This window comes from Triticum aestivum, chromosome 1D, assembly GCF_018294505.1.
Source record: "Triticum aestivum cultivar Chinese Spring chromosome 1D, IWGSC CS RefSeq v2.1, whole genome shotgun sequence".
NCBI lineage: Eukaryota > Viridiplantae > Streptophyta > Magnoliopsida > Poales > Poaceae > Triticum > Triticum aestivum.
In genome coordinates, this window is record NC_057796.1 from 11,902,164 (window position 1) to 11,928,681 (window position 26,518).

Sequence of the window (26,518 nt, forward strand, 5' to 3'; positions counted from 1 at the left end):
TATCTATGTAGTCCCCTGAACTAGCCCACTGAATTTTACAATTTTACTGCACACCTCAAGACCAGAGCGCCGCGTTTGGAGGAACATTCAAGACAAACATAGATGGAAGAAGCTGAACACTTCCTACCATTGTGAGTTTGCTTTTTGTGTGTTCTGTTTCCTCTCTTGCAGTACTGTTTGCAAGGTATTTTGCTGCCACTGCCCAATTACTGGCCTTTAATACTGTAAGGACAAGCAGAGTGACTACACAATTCAAGATTTTGGTGTATTTGGTTGTATTGTAAGGACAGGCAGAATGACTACAGAATTTCAAATTTTTAGTAGCCTTAATTAGTTGTGCAGTACTAGTTACAAATAGTGTGTGTGTAGTACCTAAGGGTAGTGTCAGAAAAATATAATGCTGAACTGGATAGCCTTTCTCTGATTTTAAGTTTCCTTCTAGACAATAAAACATATATTTGTTCATGTGTGAACGAGAGGTACAATCATCAATCCGTGTAGGTTTCCGGGAGCTTAGCCACAATTTTTCCCAAATGGTAACCACACCACCATCAGTGATATGAGAATACCTTGAAGTGTATACAGATTGATCAAACACTCAATCTTCATCCCCTAGCTAGCCTCACAAGTATCAGCAAGTGAGTGCCTCATACATATGATCAAAACGGAGCAGCTTCTCGATCGGGTGATCTCTTCAGTTCACAGTCACAATAGCTAGCATCGCAAAATCCGAGCAGCTGCAGGACGCTCCCTTTGGCAGCCTCGGCAAAGCACTCTTCAGTGTCTGCATGCGCTGCGAAGATCTGGCTACATACGCGGCGATCTGTAGCCAGAAGTGTCTCCCGAGCTCCATGTGCCCCAGCCCGCAGACTCATCTCCCTCGTCGGAGACTGCTGAGCTCCATGTGTAGTCTAGGTCGATGGAAGATGTGCCATTGGATGTCGATCGGTACTGCAAGCGAGAGCCCGGAGAGGACAAAATTGTCCATGATGAGCGACGCTGTCCCGCGGATGAGCAGCTGGCGGCGAACTCCTCCTCTAGACGCGCCATTGCAATCTGCAGCACCGTCTTGACGCGTGCCCCAGCCACACCAATGAGGCAGGTGGCCACGGCTCGACGTCCTCCGGCGACTCAAACACAAGCCCGACCCCCGCCGCAGGCGAGTCCACTGCATGCTCCCCCACCCGCACCGCCTCCTCCACCGCAGTGTCCTTTTCGTGGCCAAGCTCATCGTCGCCAGGGCTTGGTCCCAACCACTCATCCTCTGCCACCGAGATGTTAGAGCAACTCTACAACACGCCGACCCAAACTATGCGCGCGTCTTCATTTGGGCACAAACTTTGATCCAACGCGGCGACCCAAACGGACGAGCCTCCGTTTTGTTGTCCCCTTGTGACCTATTTTAGATCCAAATTTAAGCCGGGTTTGCGTCGACACGGAAACGCAGCGGATGCGTGTGACACCCGCCATTCTCCTCCACTTGTTAAACAGAATATTGTTATAGATTAGGAGGCTGTTAATATTTGTAGTTATCTCCTTATCTCTTGCAACAATCTATGTAATCTCGGCTATGCCGTGCCCTAGAGGCTGCATATATAAACACTCCCCCGGCCGCCCTATGGGCTGTGCTGAATCCCAATCTCTTTCTTCTGTTTCACATGGTATCAGGCCATCATGCGTAATCGCACGATGGGTTCCCCGACGGCCTCCGATTCCTCCTCCGCTGCTCTCACAACCCTATCCCTACCCGCCGCCTTCAACGGGCCGCCGGCGTCCGCCGTCCCTCCGCCTTCTGCTAGCCTCATCACCGGCAAGCTCACCACCTCCAACTTCCTCCTATGGCGAGCTCAGGTTCTTCCTCCTCTGCGCATCGCCGGAGCTACGGGCTATGTCGACGGCACCCTCCCAGCCCCTGCCAAGCTCTTGGAACCCGATGACAAGGGTGAGCGCGCTCCAAACCCTGCATATGCAAACTGGTACCGTCAGGACCAGATTGTTCTCAGTTACCTCCTCGCCTCTCTCTCCGACGAAGTGCTGCAGCAGGTGCATCGCTTTGAAACCTCTCGCGCCATCTGGGCGCATGTCGAGGAGATGTACAACATCCACTGTCATGCCAGCATCGTCCATATCAAGCTGGATATGGCGGTCTTCCGGAAGGGCAACCTCTCCATGACGGACTACTTCGCGAAGATCCGCGTCAACACCGACCAGCTTGCTGCCGTCGGCCGTGCCATGCGTGATGAGGACATCATCACCACCGTCATCACCGGTCTCGACAGCGACTACGAGCCACTCATCACTGCTGCCACGACTCGTCTTGATGGCATGTCTCTTGGGGAGTTTTATTCCCACACCATCGCCTTCGAGCGCCGTCGTGTGTACAATGCCGCTTGCCTTCATCCCAATCGGGGCAAGGGAAACTACCGCGGTAAGGGTCGCGGCAACGGCGGTGACCGCGGCGGCTACAACAACTCTCGCGGAGGTGACCGCGAGAACCGTGGCGGTGGTGGTGCGCGCCAGCAAGGCGACTTCGGCGGCAACCGAGGGGGTGACCGCGGCGACTACGGCAATCGCGGTGACAACCGCGTCCAGGGTCAGCTCTGCCGCGGCCCTGGGCACTATGCCTGGGAGTGCGGCCAGCGCTACAACCACGCCTTCCAACCCCAACAATCCAAGATGGCTGGTCTCGCTGCTGCATCTCCTCCTTCCATCTTAGGAGATCCCGCCTAGTTCACTGACACCGGCGCCACCGACCACATCACCGGCGACCTCGATCGCCTCACGATCAGGGAGAAGTATCCAGGGAGGGACACTACAAGAAATATGTCAACTTGTAACCCTCACTATTAGCCGCTGAAAGGTCATAGTTTTTCATTTGCGACCTTTTTTTACCAAAAACAGAAGGTCAAAACCTGGCGGTCGTAAACTGAAATTAACGACCTTCTGTAAAAGGTCGTTGGTTCTTCGATCAAAATTTTGGTCACTAGCAACCTCCCCAGGCCACGTAGGCATCCAACGTGGCAAGCTGATGTGGCACAAGAATCAGCCCCGTCCAATTCGGTTTTCTACATGGGCCTAGCCCAACAATTCGGCCCATTTATGATTTTTTTTCCTTTTAATTTTGGTCAGCTACATTGGCCTAGCCTAGCAATTTGGCCTTTTATTTTCTAGGCCTTTGGCCTTTTCGCTTCCATTTCTTGTTTGGGCCTTGGCCTTTTTACATTCCATTTTAGACCAGGTCCCACTAGTCAAATCATCCAATTAGGTCCCACTTGTCGGTTTTTCTTTTGTTTGTTTCCCATTTTAAAGGACTCGCTAGTGAAATGGGACCCAAGGGTGTTGTTTAGGCGCCGCAGGTCAGTTCACTATTTGTGCAATAACCAATAACTTGATTCAAACATAGCCAATAACACATACAATTTCAAACAACAGCCAAACGAAGTACTTTAGAGTCATGGCAGTACAAATCAGGTATTCAACTATAAAATACACCTAATATTAACATGGCCAGCTCCAGGGAGCTAAAACACATAGTTGGGTGCTGGTTTTCTTCGGGATTCTTCTCCTGGGGCTCTTGTACACCGCATCTGCAGGTTATAAATCAAAAAAGTTAGGAAATCAAGTGAAGTTGTGCATATAACATTCTCCTAACAATGAAAAATAGCTGCTGAAGTTGAGATCTAATAAGAAACCGTGCATATAACATTCGCAAACATGTATTGATACCTAGTGTTGACTGTATCTGCATCTAAACTGAATACTGATCCATAGTGTTGACTAAATCTGCATCTAAACTGAATACTCTTAACTGAACATAGACAAGTGATATGCTAATCAGGTGTTAGAATGATATCTGATATCAACAAGGTTAACCAAATTTCCCACATAGTTTTGGGGAAATTCTATCAGACAGACTTGTGGCTGCTCATTTGTATTCAGGTAACTATGGCAGTGACGCAAATAGACTTGTGGCTGCTCATTCACTAGCTATGGCAATGATGCAAACAGACTTGTGGCTACTCATTCACATTCACAGCAACACTTCATCATTCATCTACAAGCAACTATTGACCATCATATCAGACGGATAGGAAGGGTCATCTGACATATTGAACTCGATGCTGCAGAAGGCCGATGATGTGGTGGTACAGAGCAGGCCCTTTGTGGCTGGCTAGATGCGCCCCTCCTCCTCCTGCTCCTCGAGCAGGACAAGGACGGCGGCCGCTAGGCTCGTTGAGATCGGGATGCTGGGGGAGGCGAGCATGCCCTTGAGGTACTCCATGGCGCCGGGCGCATCATGTGCGGCAGGATGCTGATCGCCAGGTTGACCGCGATCACGAACAGCAGCGTCACCAGCGTCGCCGCCTGCACGCATTCCAGCCATGTTGACAGTGTCAGAAACTCAACGGATTTTCAAAACGAAGTACTGCTGGTGCTGCTACCGCTGCAGAATTGGTTGGAGATGCACCCACCTTGTTGGTGTAGATGGTCCAGTTGGTGAAGAGCTCTGACAGCATGGCTCCGAGCTGCCAAAAGAGCACACGGAGGCGCCCACGGAGATGTTGTCTCTGATGAATAGGGTACGTTGAGATTGCAAAGCAGTCCTCCCCTCTTGTCGCAGACACTGCAAGACAGCACATCTTTCAAAAAAAATTAACCAGTCTCGAGTTAACTTGTGCAGTAAAAGTTACCCTACACCTGCAAAACACAACCATGCATGTACAGGCACTATACGTACACAGCAAGACATATCAACAAAGACCATAAATATTCAGGGTTATGCATGATGGATGTTGAGCACTTCTGTTGCTTATTCAGAGTAAAAAAGGGTACCCCAGAAAATTTAAACATATTCTGCTACACAGAACCATGAGCTACCCATTTAGCAAGAACCGTACAGGAACAAACCATGAGCTATCTATTCAGCATATTATGCGCACGCGTGAGAATACTCGGGTATACTTAACTTGGGTTCAGTACCCAGGTACAGTTTAAAAGCATATCAGATTAGGTATACAATCATGCACCTGGGTTTAACTTATCAGGTTTCTTCACTTTCAATTTACACAGCAGAGCAGCTAAATTGATTACCCAAAACATGCATGTTAGTGGTCTACTGGAAGCATCACAAAGTTAATGTTTTGCTTACCACACTGCTATCAAGAACCTCCCTACTTCAAAAAGAAAAAGAACAGACACTTCCAGTTTGTATAATCTGACATTGAACACTAAAATTTAAGAATGAAAAGATGATTGAACAAAAGAGGTTAGCAAGTTAATTGTTGGTTTCATCACAAGTACCAGGAGTATTTTTAAACCTACACAAGTCATTTTTAAACCTATGCAAGTACCAGGAGTATTTCACTCCTTTCCGGTGCAAGTACTCAAAATTTGTTTGAGTAGCAAATCTAGGAGTACTGGAGAACTCCGAGTTAAATGTAATCAAAGCAACCACCAAAATCTCTCAATACCGGTCACAACAAGTAATCAGAATATAGCAGCAACAATTGCAGTACCCAGTTCATAAGAATACATCAATTAACAAAGCTATGGCCACAACGGATTGGACCAAGTACCATCTCAAGTACCTAACGAGTGCCAGACGTCGGATTCGCAATAAATCACAGAGAAGCTCATCCCCTATTGATTCAGCAAGCTACTCACATCCACGCATAATATTACTATCTAATAGCGCAACAGAAAAAACGATGGCAAGCAAAATCATCAAAGGGTGAACCAGTATAGCTGATGCACAACGAAACATGACCCTGAGCTTCATGCGGTAGATCCTGGGATGCTCCTCCGTCGGCGTCGGCAGGCCCCTCCCGACGACCTGGTACTGGTGGAACTGCACGAGCGCGAGCGCCAAATGGTCAGTTCAGATCACACGACGAGAACTAATCCCCGTGATAGCGGTGCGTACGCGTAAGAGGGGCTCACCCTGACCGCGACCATCCTGTCCGGAGTTGCTGAGGTCGCCGTGCGTCGGTCTGGGGCGATGGGCTTGCTGCTGTGCGATGCTGCGACGGGCTTCTGTTCGCGGGAGCCGCGCCAGCCCAGGGCCCCGCCGGTGAGCTCCGGCGAGGGGAGGGAGGAGGGAGGCGACCCCCATCACCATGGCTGCCAAATCCCTCCCTCCGGATCGAGGCTGTGTCCGCCAGATCGGCGTGGCCAAGGCCGCCAATCCGCCTCGCCTGCGCGGGGGAGGGGGGCGGGGGCGCCGCGATTGGCCGCGGGGGAGGGGCTTCGCCGTCGACATCTCGCCGGAACCCTAGACCCTCAGCTTCTCCGCCATGGCTGCGGGAGGGGGGAGAGCACCAGTGTGTTGGGGGTCGGGTGGGGGCGGAGCGGGGAGCGCCGGGGCGATCGCGGCAACGGCAGGGCCGGAGGGACGGAACCCTAGCGCGTCGGCCGACCTGCTCGACTCGATCTGGGGCATAGGGTAGGGAGAGATGGTGAGGGAAGGGAGGGACGAGGTCGGCGGCGGTGGTGAGGAGGGCTGCGAGGTCGGCGGTGGGTGGGAGCGGCGGGGAGAGGACTGGATCGGGGAAAGGAGGCCGGGGAGAGGACTGGATCGAGGGAGGAGGTGGCGGCGGCTGCGAGGAGAGGAGGGATGCGATGGGGGGGTCGATGGGATCTGACCTAGGGTTTGGGATGTGGGTGGGGGGTATCTCTTTTTCATTTTACTTTCTCTTTTTCTGTAGATAGATGGATGGATGGATGTGGGATGGAGAGATGGATGGATGGATGGATGGGCGCCATGTCAACGATCTGTGGGAAGAGTCCTGATTGGTTCGAAAAAACAGTGATTTAAAAAAGTGTCTAAGTACTAAAAATAGAAGGATTTTGTGAAGTGTCTATCAAAAATATTTTGCAAAATGGCACCACACAAATTTTCACTAGAGTTAGACCACATTTTATGGATAAGGACCAATTTCTATGCATTTCTGATCTTTCTAGCTATTTTAATCATTTTCCAAGTGCCCAAAATGACTTTTTTGTGAAGGACCTACCATATATTTGTTGCAAAATTGTACCAAATCAATTTTCTAAAATACTAGGACATATTTAATGCACAATTGACCAAATGATTGGGTGTCAAAAATTTTGATCCACCTCTCATGAAAAAGACAAATTTCCGCTCATTCAGCAGGAAACAGGTCAAATTTGAACTGCAGCGTCCTCATTGTTTGTTATTTATTTTTTCCAAAAATCATTTCTAGGTACAAAAATATCTATTTAATCAGAGAAACACCAAAAAAATTCCAAGATTCAAGCACTAGCTAGGAACGGTCATTCCCGCCGTTTTGACCGCATTTTGAAACGGGCATAAAAAATTCAAAAAAAATCAAAAAATTGGAAAACCTTCACATTGTGTCATTATATGTGACCAAGTTACCAGGAAAAATAATAAACTTGTAATATGGCAATTCTTTTAAAAAACTGTTCTCAGAAATGAGCTATCATGTGTGGAGATCAATGGCTTTCAAGCCAAATGATCAATCTTATGGCCAGATTCATGGCATAGTTTATTCAAATGATCTCATATTGTGCATAAGGGTGCTTATTGGAATGGCAAACAATATTTCCTAAGGAATTTTTCATTTTCTTTCGACGAAAAACCATTTTCCATTTTCTGAGTGCCCAAAAGGAGGTTTTTTTGTGAAGAACCTACCAAATAATTGTTGCAAAATTGGACCAAATCATTTTTCTAAAATACTAGGCCATATTTAATGCACAATTGACAAAATGGTTGGGTGTAAAAAGTTTTGATCCACCTCTCGTGAAAAAGACAAATTTCCGCCGATTCAGCTGGAAGCGGGTCAAATTTGAACTGTAGCTGCCTTGTAGTTTGCTCTTTTTTTTGCAAAAATCATTTCTAGGTACATAAGTATCTATTTAATCAGAGGAATACCAAAAAATTCCAAGATTCAACCACTAGCTAGGAACGGTCATTCCCGCCGTTTTGACCGCATTTTGAAACGGGCATAAAAAATTCAAGAAAAATCAAAAAATTGGGAAACCTTCGCATTGTGTCATTATATGTGGCCAAGTTCCTAGGAAAAATAATAAACTTGTAATACGACAATTCTTTTAAAAAACTGTTCTCAGAAACGAGCTATCACGTGTGGAGATCAATGACTTTCAAGCCAAATGATCAATCTTATGGCCACATTCATGGCATAGTTTGTTCAAATGATCTCATATTGTGCACAAGGGTGCATATTGGAATGGCAAACAATGCTGCCAAAGAAAGTTTTCATTTTCTTTGGACGAAAAAACCATTTTCCATTTTTTGAGTGCCCAAAAGGAGGTTTTTTGTGAAGGACCTCCCAAATAATTGTTGCAAAATTGGACCAAATCAATTTTCTAAAATACTAGGACATATTTAATGCACAATTGACAATATGGTTGGGTGTAAAAAGTTTTGATCCACCTCTCGTGAAAAAGACAAATTTCCGCCGATTCAATTGGAAGCGGGTCAAATTTGAACTGCAGCTGCCTCATAGTTTGCTATTTATTTTTTCCAAAAATCATTTCTAGTTACATAAGTACCTATTTAATCATAAATACATGGTTTGATGGCGATACGTCGAGGTTTGGGCGGTGGCCGAGGCCCCCAACTCTAGAGCGCGTAAACTCGCATGCCCGCCGCGTGGTCACCGCGTGATCGTGGTGTTGCCATGTGTTTTGGGCAGCCTAGGCATGTCTAGTGGGTTGGGCACTCCCCAGGTAGGTGCTAGGAAGAAAGTTACAACTTAAGATTCTCACGAGGAGACCGGTCGATGCTCAAACATGAATTAGCAGCCAAGTGTTTGATTAGCGGTATGGGAAATGTACATGGCTAATGGGCGTGAGTTTTGGCTGAGGATGATCAGTTACTAAGAAGACCGTCTTCACAAATTTTCAGCTCAAAAGGAGGAGCCTAGGTGGTACTTGATTTGCAAAGTACCACACTGGACATAAATACGAATGTTGAAGCTGTGCTCAAAATAATGAATGGATTGAGGTGGCATTTGGTGGATGATGGTTATTTGGGCATAGGAAAGCACCGTAGAAAATGGATACTATTTGGACATGCCAAAGTGGTACTTCCTTCACAAAGTGTTGTTCTGAACAGAATAGGAAAATGAATATTGTTGAATTATTTTTGAACTAGGCAAGGAAGTTTTTTTTCATATTTGACGAAGATATGACCCAAAGAATTTATGAGTTTTTTTGGGAATTTTGGGATTGACAGAAATATAGGTTGCTTCACAACCTGGGGCAAAAATTGCCACATGGACATGACACATAGGCAAAACTGATGAGGTGGCGCCTAGTCATAGCAACCCACCACAATTTACAAGGTTATGACTATCTATATTGGTCGTGATCAGCTAGAAATAAGGCAGCGGACCAGTGCTATCTGCTTTATGACCATTTCGTGTAAGGAAATTACGACCTTTCTAACCAAAATGGTCGTTATAGTTTAGGGTTTGGAGCCCCCCGAACAGCTTTTGACCAATTGGTCTCAAATGGTCATAGATCTATGACCAATTCTTCCAGGGTCACTGACAGAAGGTCACTAGTTGACATATTTCTTGTAGTGGGATCACATCCACACAGCCGACGGCTCAGGTTTGCACATAGCTCATCGTGGTCATGCAATCCTTCCTACTCCCTCTGCCAATCTGAAACTTCGTAATATCTTGCATGTTCCTAATGCTGACAAAAACCTTCTTTCCGTTAATCGCCTTGCCGTTGATAATCATGCTTATCTAAAGTATTACCCTACTCATTTTCTTATGAAGGATTTGATCACCAAGAGGGTTCTACTTCAAGGCAGATGTGAGAATGGGCTCTATCCCATTCGGCCATCACCTCCTCGTGCTTTGTCTTCGGTTAGGTTATCTGCTGAAGATTGGCATGCAAGACTTGGCCATCCCTCCACGCAAGTTGTTCGGCAAGTTTTATCTTCAAATAAGCTAGCTTCATCTAGTCGGTCTTTGACCCATGTGTGTAATGCTTGTCCGCAACGCAAAGCACACCAGCTACCTTTCCCTAGATCATCGAGTGTTTCTTCCTTTCCCTTAGAACTTATTTTTTCGGATGTGTGGGGACCTGCCAAAACCTCTTCTGGCGGGTTCCAGTACTATGTCTCATTCATTGATGATTATAGTAAGTTTGTTTGGATTTATCTTCTCAAACGGAAATGTGATGTGTTTGATGTCTTTCGTGATTTTCTTGCTCATGTTGAACGCCTCTTGTCTCGCAAAATTCTATGTGTTCAGTCCGACTAGGGTGGTGAGTACGAGAAACTCAGCAACACCTTTTTTCGCCAAGTTGGTATTATGCATCACGTTTCCTGCCCACACACACATCAACAGAACGGTTCTGCCAAAAGAAAACACCGTCACATTGTTGACACGGGGTTATCTCTGTTATCACATGCATCTATGCCTCTTCATTTTTGGGACGAGGCATATCTTTCAGCTTGCTACCTCATAAATCGACTTCCTAGTCGTGTCATTGGCAACATAAGTCCTATGGAAAAACTGTTTAACACCAAACCTAACTATACATCTCTCCGTACGTTTGGGTGTGCTTGTTGGCCCAACTTGCGCCAATACAACACGCACAAACTAGCTTTTCGATCTCAACAGTGTGTCTTTGTTGGGTACATCATTCGTCACAAGGGCTACAAGTGCTTACACTTGCCCACTGCCCGCGTGTACATCTCTCACGATGTCATGTTTGACGAAAAGGTTTTTCCATTCGCTAGTCCTCTCCCCTCTCCCATACCACCCAGGGTAGCCGAACATGCCATATTATTATTTCCGCATGACCACATGAACTATTGTACACCTGGTTTGCATGCTAACTTGGATGCAGGATCTCCCACGGCACAGAAAATCCCAGGCGAAACCACCACGGGATCCCAGGAGGATCCTGGTGACCGATCCGAGGCTGATCCGGTCTTGGATCCCGCGCTGTCGGTGGACAGCGACGCGTCTTCCCCCGCGCCAGGCAGCGGCGGTGCAGCAGCCTCCACAGTGGGCCGCGTGGCGCCTACTGACGGGCCGTCCTCCTCTCCACCCGCACTCGCGGCTCCACCCGCGCCAGTGGCGGGGTCCACACCTTGGCCGACCTCCCTCCAGCCTGACATGCCTCGGGCCGAGCCACACGTGGCTTCCGGGCGGACTGCCGCCCCGCCAGCTTCCGGCTCGGGATCCCAGGCGGATCTCGGTCCCGCTCGCTCTGCCGCTGGTACGGGATCCCAGGAGGATCTCCCGCCTGGATCTTCTGCTCCGCGCGGATCCGATGCTCCGCCCGGCCACACCATGGTGACTCGCCTACGTGACAACACCCGCAAGGCCATGCAACGTACCGATGGCACGGTCATGTATGACTCGTCACGACGTGCGTTTCTCGCCTCGCGGGAACCTAGTGATCATCGTGAAGCTCTCCATTCTCCCGCATGGCGTGCGGCCATGCAACTCGAGCTTGCGGCTCTTCATCACAATGGCACTTGGTCTTTGGTTCCACAACCATCTCATGTCAATGTAATTGACTGCAAATGGGTTTTCAAACTCAAGCACAAGGCGGATGGAACAGTTGATCGTCATAAGGCACGACTCGTTGCAAAGGGGTTCAAACAACGATATGGCTTGGACTATGATGATACGTTCAGTCCTGTCGTCAAACCAGTCACTGTTCGCTTGGTTCTCTCCATTGCGGTCTCTCGTGGGTGGTGTTTGCCTCAGCTGGATGTCCAACACGCCTTTCTTCATGGTGTGCTTCAAGAAGAGGTGTACATGCGACAACCACCTGGTTTTGTGGATCCCAGGGCCCCACGACATCTCTGCAAGCTCAGGAAGGCAATCTATGGTCTTAAACAAGCTCCTCGAGCGTGGTATTCCAAGCTCAGTTCTCGTCTTCTTCAACTTGGTTTTGTGGCATCTAAGGCGGACACCTCCTTGTTTGTCTTTCATCATGCTCGTGTCACCATGTTTATGCTTGTTTATGTGGATGATATCATTGTGGCCAGCTCGTCTCCTACTGCTACCACCAAGTTGCTTGCTGATCTTCAGGCTTCCTTTGCTATCAAAGATCTCGGTCCTCTGCATTACTTCCTTGGAGTTGAGGTGAGATCGTCGCCAGGGGGGATTGTACTTTCTCAACAGAAGTATATTGGCGACATTCTTCATCGAGCAAATATGGAGAATTGCAATATCTCTACCACACCCATGTCTTCGGACGAGAAGCTCACCAAGGAAAGTGGGTCGCCATTGTCTCAAGATGATAGCACCAAGTATCGTAGCCTGGTTGGTGCTCTTCAATATCTAACACTTACCAGGCCAGATATATCCTTTGCAGTAAACCGTGTTTGCCAGTTTCTTCATGCACCCACAACTATACATCTCTCAGCAGCCAAACGGATTTTGAGATACTTAAAGTATACTCGGAGCATGGGTCTCTCTATAAGGAAATCTCCTTCAATGTTGTTGAGCTGTTTTTCTGATGCAGATTGGGCAGGGTGCAGTGATGATCGGAGATCTACTGGTGGTTTTGCTGTCTTTCTTGGTCCTAATCTTGTGTCCTGGAATTCGAGGAAACAAACCACGGTTTCTCGCTCAAGCACAGAGTCTGAATATAAAGCACTTGCAGATGGAACAGCTGATATAATCTGGATCCAATCAGTCCTTGGTGAACTTGGGGTTTTCATGGCAAGATCACCTGTGTTGTGGTGTGATAACTTGGGAGCTACTTATCTATCTGCCAATCCAGTATTTCATGCCAGGACTAACCACATAGAAGTAGTCTTTCACTTCATTCGAGAGAGAGTTACAGCCAAGGCACTAGATGTTCGGTTCATCTCTTCTAAAGAGCAAGTTGCCGCTGCTGCTACAAGTGCGGCGACGGAGTCAACCGGCAAGGCCGGTGCTACAAGTGCGGCGAACGTGGTAACTTCAAGCGGGAGTGTCCGCTGCTGCGGAAGGCGCCGGCGGTAGAGCACGCGCTGCTGGTGGACGACGGCGTCGAGGACGCCGGGCTGCTCTGAGCCACGGTTTAGGAGGTGAGTGTTGGGTGAAATAAGTCGCGGCGACGAGCTTGACACGACTGGTGCGTGTATGGGCGCGCGCCGGGCGTGCTGGGCGTGTCGGGTCCGCGACGGGTAGCGTGTGCATGCGTGTGGGTGCAGCACGGGCGTGTCCGTGTGGGTGTGCACCATGTGCGTGTGTGTGGGCATAGGCCGTTGGCGAGCCGTGCGGGGATGATCGCGTGCGATCCGTTGGAAGCCACCGTGAGCAGCGCGCGTCGGAGCGCGTCGTGGGCATGAGCGAGGCGGGTGGATCGCGGGCGCGAAGGGGGAGGGAGCGTGGGTACGTGCCCGGTCGCTAGCTCCAGGTACAAAGCCCCCACGGTGATTGTTGTAATGGTGTGGTGTAGCTCGAGTTTGTGCTTGATGAAAACTTGGTCGTCGTTGCGGCAGTGGCGTTCATGCGCCGGGAGCACCACCGTGTCCATCTTCTCCTCGTATCTTCTTCTTCGTCGTTTCGGTTTGAGCTAGGGCGAGGTGAGAGAGAGAGAGCGCGCGCTAGGATAGAGAGAGAGCTAGGGCAAGGAGCTGCATCAACACTGGTGGCCCTGCCGCCGGAACTCGTCGGGATCGAGCGGCATCGTCATCTTGGCTTCTACTGATTATTTTTCGGCTAGATATGCCAAACAGGCCAGTGCATCGAATCTGCCGATGCTGGCTCATGCACGCATGCTGAGAGACGATAATAGCAACACACCTCTGGTTGTTTGTTTCTTCTAATCTGATTGGCAGGGGTAGTCACATATCGATCGGTAATTCGGTATATATAATATATATTTTGAAACACATTACAGACGCAGATGCCCATACATACGCACATGCACTCATACCTATGAATATATGCATGCACACCCTACCCTATGAGCACCTCCCAATCCCTGAAACCTTGAACTTGTAGACGAAAGAATAATCGAACCTTGAACTCGCAATCCCTAAAATAAGCACACCGAGTTCATTGATCCCGGTCTATTTTGAACCTTGAGATCGTTCCCAAACAGGGATTGCTGACGTGGCAAATTAAACCCGGGATTGTTGCCTGCGAATGAGGGAGAATTTATTTTTTTGAGGCAAATTACCGTCATTTCACACCCACCAGTCACGATGGGCCGGCGTGTTCGCGCCAGATAAAATGTAAGAAAAAGATGAGCGAGCTGCAGGTATCGTACACGGGAGCTACAGCTAGAAGCGCGGGATGATAACCAATAGAGTTAATAAACATTCGGGTTATTCAGTCAACGCGACAAGTTAAAATAAGCTAACAGCAGCGCCTGATCCTAAAAACAAATGGTAAACACTCTGTTTAAAAAAAGTGAATATTTCTTAGAACGTGAATATTCTGAAAAGTTCTGAACAGAAAATTTGAACTCAACATTTATTTCGAATTTTGAACATTTTTTGAAAATACAAACCTTTTTTAAAAATATAGGAGGTACTGTAGCGATCACGTTTTTTTAAACACAAACATTTTTTGGACTAGGACTTTTTTTTAATAAACAGAGAGGTACTGTAGGGATTAATTTCTTAAACGTGGACCATTTCCTCTTGCTCCTGAAAAAGATCTTAGATGGACTAGTGGTTTTTGAATTTGCGGGCATTTATTTAAAAGATGAATATTTTTTAAATGTGATTTAGTAGAACACGAACAATATTGAAAACCTAGGAGGTACTGTAGCGTACAACTTTTTAAAACGCAAAAAAAGGAATGTTTGTGAGCACTTCTATCAAACAATAATATTTTTCTAATTTGAACATTTTTTGAAAACCTAGGACTTACTGTAGTGAACATTTTTCTAAAGCACAAACATTTTCCGAACTTTGAAAGATTTTTGAAAATGAGATAAAAAAACTGAGGTATTGTAGTGAACAATTTTTTAAAACATAACAATTTTTAAAATTCATGAGAATTTCTGTAAAACACGAATATTTCTTGAATTTCAACATTTTTGAAAGCCTCGAAGAATTTGTGAAAACAATAACATTTTCTCGAGGCAGCGATCAAAATGAACAGAGGAACACACGACATAGTCAACGATCCCAGAGTTTGACTTGCCACATCAGCGAATACCTGCTAAACGCTCTCAAGGTTCAAAATAGACCGGGATCAGAGAGTTCGATGTGCCAATTTCAGGGATTACGAGTTCAAGGTTCGATTTAGCTTTCGCCTACAAGTTTAAGTTTTATTTTCAACTTTTTCCTTATTTTTCGGCTAGTTATATGCCAAACAGGCCAGTGCATCGAATCTGCCGATGCTGGGTCATGCACGACACGCTGAGAGACGATAATAGAAACACACCTCCGGTTGTTTGTTTGTTCTGAACTGATTGGCAGGGGTAGTCACGTATCGATCTGGTTATATAATATATATTTTGAAACACATTACGGACGCAGATGCCCATACATACACACATGCACTCATACCTATGAATATATGCATGCACACCCTACCCTATGAGCACCTCCCAATCCCTGAAACCTTGAACTTGTAGACGAAAGCTAAATCGAACCTTGAACTCGCAATCCCTAAAATCAGCACACGGAATTCATTGATCCCGGTCTATTTTGAACCTTGAGATCGTTCCCAAACAGGGATTGCTGACGTGGCAAATTAAACCCGGGATTGCTGCCTGCGAATGAGGGAGAATTTATTTTTTTGAGGCAAATTACCGTCATTTCACACCCACCAGTCGCGATGGGCCGGCGTGTTCGCGCCAGATAAAATGTAAGAAAAAGATAAGTGAGCTGCAGGAATCGTACACGGGAGCTACAGCTAGAAGCGCGGGATGATAACCAATAGAGTTAATAAACATTCGGGTTATTCAGTCAACACGACAAGTTAAAATAAGCTAACAGCAGCGCCTGATCCTAAAAACAAGTGGTAAACACTCTGTTTAAAAAAAGTGAATATTTCTTAGAATGTGAATATTCTGAAAAGTTCTGAACAAAAAATTTGAACTCAACATTTATTTCGAATTTTGAACAATTTTTGAAAATACAAACCATTTTTAAAAATATAGAAGGTACTGTAGCAAACACATTTTTTTAAACACAAACATTTTTTGGACTAGGACTTTTTTTTAATAAACAAAGAGGTCCTGTAGGGATTAATTTTTTAAACATGGACCATTTCCTCTTTCTCCTGAAAAAGACGTAGATGGACTAGTGGTTTTTGAATTTGCGAGCATTTATCTAAAAGACGAATATTTTTTCAAATATGATTTATTAGAACACGAACAATATTGAAAACGAAGGAGGTACTATAGCGTACAACTTTTTAAAATGCAAAAAAAGGAATGTTTGTGAGCACTTCTTTCAAACAATAATATATTTCTAATTTGAACATTTTTTGAAAACCTAGGACTTACTGTAGTGAACATTTTTCTAAAGCACAAACATTTTCCGAACTTTGAACGATTTTTGAAAACGAGATAAAAAAACTGAGGTATTGTAGTGAACAATTTTTTAAAACATAACAATTTTTAAAATTTAGGAGAATTTCTGTAAAACACGAATATTTCTTGAATTTCAACATTTTTTAAAGCCTCGAAGAATTTTTGAAAACAATAACATTTTCTCGAGGCAGCGATCAAAATGAACAGAGGAACACACGACATAGTCAACGATCCCAGAGTTTGACTTGCCACATCAGCGAATACCTGCTAAACGCTCTCAAGGTTCAAAATAGACCGGGATCAGAGAGTTCGATGTGCTAATTTCAGGGATTACGAGTTCAAGGTTCGATTTAGCTTTCGCCTACAAGTTTAAGGTTTATTTTTGACTTTTTCCTTATTTTTCGGCTAGTTATATGCCAAACAGGCCAGTACATCGAATCTGCCGATGCTGGGTCATGCACGACACGCTGAGAGACGATAATAGAAACACACCTTTGGTTGTTTGTTTCTTTTTAACTGATTGGCAGGGGTAGTCACGTATCGATCGGGTTATATAATATATATTTTGAAACACATTACAGACGCAGATGCCCATACATACGCACATGCACTCATACCTATGAATATATGCATGCACACCCTACCTTATGAGCACCTCCCAATCCCTGAAACCTTGAACTTGTAGACGAAAGCTAAATCGAACCTTGAACTCGCAATCCCTAAAATCAATACACGGAATTCATTGATCCCGGTCTATTTTGAACCTTGAGATCGTTCCCAAACAGGGATTGCTGACGTGGCAAATTAAACCCGGGATTGTTGCCTGCGAATGAGGGAGAATTTATTTTTTTGAGGCAAATTACCGTCATTTCACACCCACCAGTCACGATGGGCCGGCGTGTTCGCGCCAGATAAAATGTAAGAAAAAGATGAGCGAGCTGCAGGTATCGTACACGGGAGCTACAGCTAGAAGCGCGGGATGATAACCAATAGAGTTAATAAACATTCGGGTTTATCAGTCAACGCGACAAGTTAAAATAAGCTAACACCAGCGCCTGATCCTAAAAACAAATGGTAAACACTCTGTTTCAAAAAAGTGAATATTTCGTAGAACGTGAATATTCTGAAAAGTTCTGAACAAAACATTTGAACTCAACATTTATTTCGAATTTTGAACATTTTTTAAAAATACAAACCATTTTTAAAAATATAGGAGGTACTTTAGCGAACACATTTTTTTAAACACAAACATTTTTTGGACTAGGACTTTTTTTTAATAAACAGAGAGGTACTGTAGGGATTAATTTTTTAAACATGGACCATTTCCTCTTGCTCCTGAAAAAGATCCTAGATGGACTAGTGGTTTTTGAATTTGCGAGCATTTATCTAAAAGATGAATATTTTTTAAATGTGATTTATTAGAACATGAACAATATTGAAAACCTAGGAGGTACTGTAGCATACAACTTTTTAAAACGCAAAAAAGGAAAGTTTGTGAGAACTTCTTTCAAACAATGATATTTTTTCTAATTTGAACATTTTTTGAAAACCTAGGACTTACTGTAGTGAACATTTTTCTAAAGCACAAATATTTTCCGAACTTTGAATGGTTTTTGAAAATGAGATTTAAAAAAACTGAGGTATTGTAGTGAATTTTTTTTAAAACACAACAATTTTTTAAATTTATGAGAATTTCTGTAAAACACGAATATTTCTTGAATTTCAACATTTTTAAAAGCCTCGAAGAATTTTTGAAAACAATAACATTTTCTCGAGGCAGCGATCAAAATGAACAGAGGAACACACGACATAGTCAACGATCCCAGAGTTTGACTTGCCACATCAGCGAATACCAGCTATACGCTCTCAAGGTTCAAAATAGACCGGGATCAGAAAGTTCGGTGTGCTAATTTCAGGGATTACGAGTTCAGGGTTCGATTTAGCTTTTGCCTACAAGTTTAAGGTTTATTTTCGACTTTTTCCTTATTTTTCGGCTAGTTATATGCCAAACAGGCCAGTGCATCGAATCTGCCGATGCTGGCTCATGCACGACACGCTGAGAGACGATAATAGCAACACACCTTTGGTTGTTTGTTTCTTCTGATCTGCTTGGCAGGGGTAGTCACGTATCGATCGGTATATATAATATATATTTTGAAACACATTATAGACGCAAATGCCCATACATACGCACATGCACTCATACCTATGAACATACGCATGCACACCCTACCCTATGAGCACCTCCCAGAGAGTAAGCAGGTGCATCATCTTGTCGTCACGGACGTCTTCGTACTCGACGGGAACATCGGCTAAAAGACTGAAATAAATCTAGAAAAATACGAGCACCGATGTAATCTAGGACTTGTACTCTTGTGCACTGGGGATACCATTGTCTTCCTAGCCATCCCACATGTTAATATTAGGTATAGATATAAAAAAGGACTATAGTGAAGTATTTGACGAGACTATAAAATTTGGTACCACCCTTATGATAATGAAACACGCTTCATAAAAAGCATCACGGTGTTATGGTAGTATAATAAAGGTTGGAAAGTAACAAATCAGGTCAAAAGCAATATATATTTATATTTATATGTCAGAGCGACAAGCAATAACGATCTGTACTTTCCATGTTCGAAAGCATTTAAATGGGTAACACCGAAGTGATAGAATAATGTAGCTACACACAATTCCGTTGATGATGGGGCAAGTGGAGAATGGGAATCGGTTTTTAGGGTAATACACAAAGTCAAATTTACAATTTTGGTTATTCAAAATAAAAAATTGTTTTGTTTCGAGAACATAAACCGTACCATAATATTAATTATGGATTCAATCTGAAATATAATAATTTCATTATGTGAATATTGAAAATATTCTATCATCTATTGTAGAGAGTAACGATAACCGTCACCGTAGAAATTGTGACCGTTCCACCAAATGCGATTTTCCACTTTGCACCGACCCAATGATCTGATTGAACCTGAGTCATCGTTGTCACCTTTATGTTGTACGGTGTATGGTTAGCAGGGGAGCACTGGATACAATTAATTATCTAAATAGTGGCCCTATTTATTGACAGGATGAACCTAAAAATCTAGGATCCCTGTCCTGTCCGATCATCAATGCACGCCATGGACGTGTCAACGAACTCCACGAAATCTCAAGACACACCTAACTGAAAACACACCTTGGAGCCTATGTAGTTGTTGATAAGGCAGTCTTATCTTAAGGCATCTACAAATATTTCTTTTTTATTTTTACAAAGGCTACGTGAAAGAAAACAACCGACGGAAAAAAGACCATATAGGAAATGACCCATACGAGAAAAAGGACGACGTACGAAAACAAATCGATGAACAGAGAAAATGGAGAAAGAATCCTACCTTTATACTTAGGCATACAAAAGGGGTGTGGCGAAGTATTTGACGAGACTACAAAAATTCGTATCACTCTTATCATAATGAAACTAAAGTAATGTTCGCTTACTAAAAATCAACACAGTCTTATGGTAGTATAATAAAGGTTGGAAAGTTAGCAATTAATCATGACAAAGGCAATATAGAACGACAAGCTATAATGATATGAACCGCCTGAGAATAAATGTCTCAAAATACTTTAATACATGGGTGTACTTTTCATAAGATGTTCGTATTAGACAAATATGTCCATGTTTGAAATCATTTAAATGGGTAACACCAAAGTGATATAATAATGTAACTACGCACAATTCCATTGATGATCAGGCAAGCGGAGAGTGGAACACGACTAGCCATAGTGAAGAGTAACAAGAGTAACACACACATTATCCTAGGCTATGTTACTACCTTCATAGTGGGTAGTGACATAAGTGTGTTGTCATGCAAAGCTTCATTTATTATGTTATAGACTCATATTGTATTGAGATATGTGATGTTACGGTAACTAGCTAAGTTTCTCAATTTGCCTCTCTCCTCATTAACTCAATGCCACATAGTCAGAGGGTGCTTGGATCCAAGGGACTTATTTTAGTCTAACTAAAAATAGTCTCTTTAAGAGGCTAAAGTTCCAAGCACCCCTGACTAAAGAGGGGCTAAAACTAGTTTTGAGACTAAAATTTTTTAGTCAGGGGTACCCCTACTAAAATGTGGATTAGTCCTCTCTCTCCTCATTTAACTCCTCTCCTTTAACACATGCGAGTTCTGAATTGGAGGGTTTGGAGGATAATAAATGCTCATTAACTTGATTTTAGTCTCTTTAGTATTTGTATTCAAGCATGGGGAGGCTAGCAAGTTTTAGTCCCACTACTTTTAGTCATGAGACTAAAACGTATCCAAGCACCCTCTTAATTTTGCTGAGTTGGAGCTTATGTGGGAATTGGTGGGCCTTTCGCGGCGTGATTCTGCGTTATCCACTAATTAACCCATATTTATGTGGGAATTTTTTTGCATCGGTGGTTGCATGTACTATATTCATGCCATAGCATCACATGGTGGCGCTTTTTTCGGGTGATGGGAGTCCGCGAGTGGTTGATAGGTTTTTATAGGCCGGTTGCTGCTGATTGATTTGAAAAATCGTTGGCCCGATTAGAGTCATAAATCAAATCCAATATTGAATACCTCAATCGAATAAAAGAGCTTTAAAATTAGGAACATAGAAAATTAAAATAAATAATCGGGAGAGCTCCTTCGGAAATTGTTGACCCGGTCGAAATCGGGTGGCCCAATTTTAAATTGAAGCCTCAGTTAGTTGCGAAGCTTAAAAAAATTAGGAAGCATAGTGTATTGTATAAAAAAATGAATGGGAGAGTATTGAGAAATTGCTGATCCAGTCAAATTTTGGTTACCAAATTTCAGTTGGAGACCTCAGCTGATTGTGAGGCCTCCAATCTTTGGGAACTTAGTGATATAGTATATGTCTCACTCCTCTACCACCTCATAGTTTTCTAGAAACGCAGAATATCTAGTCCCTCTAGTCCATCTCATCTGTTTTCCTAAAACTCTATCAGTCTAACTAAGTGGAAAAACAGAATTGGGTACTAATAATAGTTTGCACGTCACGTAACACAACAAGCTCGCTTGATGGAGTTAATGTGTAAGCATACTAATATAGTATGTGTACATGTCGTGTCAGGCTATAATTGTAATTGGTCGTACATATTCACACTAGAGCCGGGTCGGATCCTGCAGTCTGGGTACACTGGTGGGTGGGGGGCGAGATGAAGGCGTGGCATTGGTCCTACATATTGACACTATGGATTGGTAAAGCGTGGCATTCAAGTTGTGTGTCGGACTGTAGGTGGTTTGCAGTTGATACTGTATCAACGTAGTACATGGGGTGAGAAGTCCAAGCGCAATAATGCATGTGCAACTAGAACATGTGGAACAGCCCGGTGTTTCGTCACTTGTCACATGGTCGTCAATGACTCCTCGACCAGAGTGAACAGTGGATGATATGTAGAGTGGAGCGATAGTAGTAGAATCTATCTTCAGTGCAGCTGGCTGGAATGCTAGCTGATACTATGTAAACATCCGGGCACTCCAAACCCATCTCAAACGCCCGAACTGAGATATGTAAAAACCTTCACGACCGTGTTCCCACGGATTCTATCGTGTGTTTGAAAACAAATGCTTTGCATATCCCATGGAGAGGGCAAATCTTATTCACTCAAATGCTGTTTTTGTGGGTGATTTTCTTTTGCCAGTGTGAACTCGCATAAGTCCTTGTCACTGGCAAGACCAAAGTTTTGGTCACTCGGTGGTAATTTTTTCGAAAGTACTAATAAAATTCAGACAAATTTAGCAAAAAGTATGCTTGAATGATCTACCCATGTGTAAATTTTCATGAAGAAGTGACATCTGTGGTGGTCTGAGAAAAAAAAACAGTGCTTCAAAATACTTTTAAAATAACATTTATTAACGGGACAGTGCAGTATGCATGTGTGGGGTAGCATTAGCATGTGCATTTTGCCCGGCCGCACGTGACGTGAGTCTTCCTGTCCTATTTATAGGAACGGAGCGTACGTACAAAGTTAATTTCAGAGCCAACCGATGCATGCAAGGACCAGTCGAGCACGTACGAAAGTGACAATGGAGGACGCTGGTGGTAGTACTGCACGAAGGCAGCCTTCACTCTCCGTCAACGCCTCAAGAGCGCCGTCCGGCGACTGGCCGCCGGCGGATGAGGGGCCGGTGAGCCCTACAGGGAGGCTCATGGACGGCTTCTACATCGTCGTCAGCATGGGGCTTGGGGTGCCCCTAAACTTCCCCGTCCTCCGCGCCGGCATCGAGACCCAGCTCGCGCGACACCCGCGGTTCCACAGCATCCAGGTGACCAAAGATGGCAAGCCACCACGGTGGGTGCACGCGTCGGCGTTGAACTTGGATGACCACATCACCACCCCACTGCTGGACGGCGCCGCCGTGGCGTCCGACCCTGATAAGGCCGTGGAGGACTACGTGGCCTCGCTGTCCACGGCGCCCATGGACCGCTCCCGGCCGCTCTGGGAGCTCCACTTCCTCAACTACCCGACCACCGAGGCGGCGTCCACCGTGGTGATCCGTGTGCATCACTCCCTCGGCGACGGCATGTCGCTGCTCACCCTCCTCATGGCGTCCACGCGCAGCGCCGCCGACCCGTCGAGGCTCCCGGCCATGCCGGCGCAGCCCGCTCGCTCCGGATCCATCTACGCGCGACCGCGGCCCCCGTGGTCCGCAGGCACTCTGGCGTTCATCACGTGGGCTTGGTGGTACGTCGTGCTCGCGTGGCACACCGTGGTGGACGTGGCGCTCTTCGTCGCCACAATCATGTTCGTCAGGGACCCACAGACACTGTTCAAGCCTGCCGACGGCGGGGGCGGCGAGCTCCCCCGCCGCAAGCGCTTCGTGCACCGGAGCCTTAGCCTCGACGACGTCAAGTTCCTGAAACATGCCATGAACTGCGTACGTACGTGCACCTTCATTCATCGATCGACTCCTATATATAGCAACATACTCCATTTTATCGTGTTTGCATGCGCAGACTGTGAACGATGTGATAGTTGGAGTGACTTCCGCTGCTCTGTCGCGATACTATTTCCGAAAATCTGGTAACTGCTCTTTCATGTACTATGATTTTCTTTTCCGAAGTATATACTACAGTATGGAATTTAGATATTATGCTGCTAGCGCTATTACTGCCTCCGTCCTTTGATGATATCCTAAAAATGTGTAGTCAGATCTTTCTAACAACATATCCTCCCTCTTTCTCTTAAAATATTATCATACTAATTTTGTGAATGTACTGATAAATATGAGAATGGCTAGATGTAATTTGCCTGATTTTCGAATTTGGGTCAGTCAATTGTTTTGGGACGTCGGATGCAGATCCAACCGCGGGCAGCCCTTCTTCTTCCTCCAGCTCATCTCCTTCCTTCCAACCGCCCAGCAGAAGCCGGACTAACCGCCTGTTGCTGGCAACGCTCCCGCACCACCCTCCCCACAACTGCGGCCCACCGTCATGTTGCCCTCCGCCTGACCGCCTCCTGCCCTCCCCCCCCCGCCATCCCTCTAGCCCCGACGCTGACAGAGATTTTCTCTGGCAAAGTTGCACCACCATTGTGCTGCCACACCCCCACCCTAAGATAGATGTTGGGATAGCCCTCCGGCGAGCTTGTTCCTTCTCCTTCCTTCCCTCCGGCGAACTTCAAAAGAGATTGACCCAAAACCAAAAGTCTTGTCGACTGACATCTAGCTATTGTGGATCAATATAATAATAGTTAGAATAGATGAAAAGTATGAGTAGATGTCTTCTTCACACAAGAAAAATCTATCACGGAATATGTTTTTATCGTGTGTTTATTCGTTAGTATGTATAATGATTTTTTTTCTACTACATCCTTTATATGTTATAAGGTACATTTTCTTTCCAAAAGTAAAACACTTGTATCTTGGATCAAGTTTATAGAAAAACAATCAACATCTGTTATACTGAATCATATTGATTTTAATAGATGCATCATGAAACATATATTCATATCTGGTTTATTTAGTAGTGTAGTTATTTTTTAAACTTGGTCAAAGATCAAAAGTTTGGACTTTAGGAAAAAACAATAAATCTTATAAAATGTAACCGAGGGATTATTAATTTGGACAAAGTTGAACATGGTTTTCTAGGATTTTTTTAGATTCCGTCAATCTAGGGAGTAAGATATATATTAAGATTAGTAAACCAGAAATTGTATAATTAGGAGTAATATAATATATAAATTTACTAACTATCCGCTATCTCTTCCATATTTGTTAGGTGACACTAATACCAAAATTATATGTTTGCGATCGATCCTCCTTGTGAACATGAGGCCAACCAGTGGCCTACAGGTAAAACTTTTTTTGGCCAAGGAATGTCTATTTGTAAGACATACAGAAACATGCTCGGTCCTCAACACTTTTATTTTGTAGTGTATCAGTATTTAATTCTTTTACCATTCTGAGCAGGAATATGTCAATATGATGGAGTCTGGTAAGAGTAACGATATGACACGGAGAAATCAACTTGGCTACATAATCCTACCATTTCAGATTGCTGTGCACAAAGATCCACTTGAATATATTCGCAAGGCCAAAAAGATTGTTGATAGGAAGAAAAGCTCACTGGAAGTGATGTTCACGCATATGCTTGCCGAAGTTATAATCAAAACTCTTGGTGTGAAGGTATAACGATTTGCTGGTCCTTTAGTTTGTACTTGTATACTGTTGTCTGTAGAATATGTTTTTCAAAAAGGAGAGCAAGCATTTAATTAACAAACCAATTAATTAATGTGATTTTCTAAACAAATTAATTAACAATTTTTAATCTAATTCAGTTCCATGATTGTCAATCCAAGTAGGCAGCAGGTGTTATTTTCCACCGTATGATATCACACACGACCATATCATTTTCGAACATGATTGGGCCAGCAGAGCAGGTAGAGTTCTATGGGCACCCAGTTGTCTCCATTGCACCTAGCGTCTACGGCCCGCCAGAAGTAAGTAGTCGCAGTCCAGCCATAATCTCACATTACAAAGTCTACTCTTAAGTCGTTCTCAGAAAGAAAAGAGAATTACTATAGTAGTGGAATTTACTTGTGTGAGTTTAAAAAAAAAAGAATTTACTTGTGTGTACTCCCTTTGGTACCTAATGGAGATTAATGCTTCCTGTGTGCATAGGCTCTGACGGTGCACTACCAGAGTTATAGTAACACCATCAAGGTAATTCTAGCTGTTGATGAGGCACACTTTCCAGATCATGGTCAACTTTTGGATGACTTCACCGAGTCCCTTAGGATCATCAAGGATGAGGCTTCAAGATTGTAATGACAATCGAGGATGTAAGGGAAATTAATTGGATCGATCAGTGAACTACTTGAAGTCCTACACATGTGTACTGAATAAACACTATATAGGAGAATTTTGCTGGTGTCCATTAGAACAAAAAATTTGTATCAAGAACCAACAACATGTTTGTAAGGCGAACATGAAGAACAGAGGACAATTTTTGCTTCGATTGAGCCAGGTACATACTACAGACTACATATATAGTAGACTTGAGAGAAAATGCCAGTTTGCTACAAGGGTATTTCTGTGAATTTTTTATCTGAAATCATTAAGAAATATTTTACATAATAAAATAGGGAAAATTATCAAAAAACTCAGTGTAATATGGGCAATGTGGACACCAGCAAAATCAACTATGTTCTACAAAGTAGACTTTGAACGATTTCCGACACCGTATGCAAGTTGCGACACGTCCGGCCATTTATCGCCCTTTTTGACCGAGAAAACTCCAAAAGATGCAAAATTTGTTGAAAACCAAGACAACTCGGCATGGTGCCTTGAATTGGTCATTCATTTGACGGATGTCGAGAAAAAACGTGGTCTCAAACGGAGCCTTCTGGCCGACCCGGACACCTTACATTGAACATAGTAACTGATACTTTGAAGGAAAATGTATTTAAAATCATAATTTGAACAGGTACTTAAAACTGATACTTTGAGTTTTTAACATAACTAATAAATACATTGAAAATAGTAAATGATTTCTTTCA

At 44.4% G+C, this 26,518-nt stretch overlaps 2 protein-coding genes across 7 annotated transcripts; one reads left to right on the forward strand and one right to left on the reverse strand.

Moving 5' to 3' along the window:
* Positions 1 to 3,368: 3,368 nt before the first annotated feature.
* On the reverse strand, positions 3,369 to 6,654 carry LOC123179930 (uncharacterized). 6 transcript variants are annotated; one of them, XR_006490618.1, is made up of 5 exons: positions 5,924 to 6,654; positions 5,738 to 5,848; positions 4,473 to 4,624; positions 4,107 to 4,365; positions 3,369 to 3,587 (listed from the first exon to the last, which is right to left on the reverse strand). XR_006490618.1 is itself a non-coding variant. In XM_044591840.1 (4 exons), exons 1-4 carry the CDS (start codon positions 6,257 to 6,259, stop codon positions 4,350 to 4,352), a joined length of 615 nt encoding a protein of 204 aa, XP_044447775.1. In that variant the 5' UTR covers positions 6,260 to 6,654; the 3' UTR covers positions 3,827 to 4,349. The 6 variants fall into 6 exon arrangements, 2 of the variants coding, with proteins under 2 accessions (XP_044447775.1, XP_044447774.1); XR_006490619.1 differs by having other exon boundaries at positions 5,768 to 5,848; positions 5,924 to 6,652; XR_006490616.1 differs by having other exon boundaries at positions 5,941 to 6,644.
* Positions 6,655 to 22,500: 15,846 nt separating this feature from the next.
* On the forward strand, positions 22,501 to 25,974 carry LOC123162878 (wax ester synthase/diacylglycerol acyltransferase 11). The gene is made up of 6 exons (XM_044580632.1): positions 22,501 to 23,396; positions 23,476 to 23,542; positions 24,739 to 24,812; positions 24,930 to 25,145; positions 25,322 to 25,459; positions 25,641 to 25,974. The coding sequence occupies exons 1-6, from the start codon at positions 22,506 to 22,508 to the stop codon at positions 25,785 to 25,787; spliced, it is 1,533 nt and encodes a 510-aa protein (XP_044436567.1). The 5' UTR covers positions 22,501 to 22,505; the 3' UTR covers positions 25,788 to 25,974.
* Positions 25,975 to 26,518: the final 544 nt, after the last annotated feature.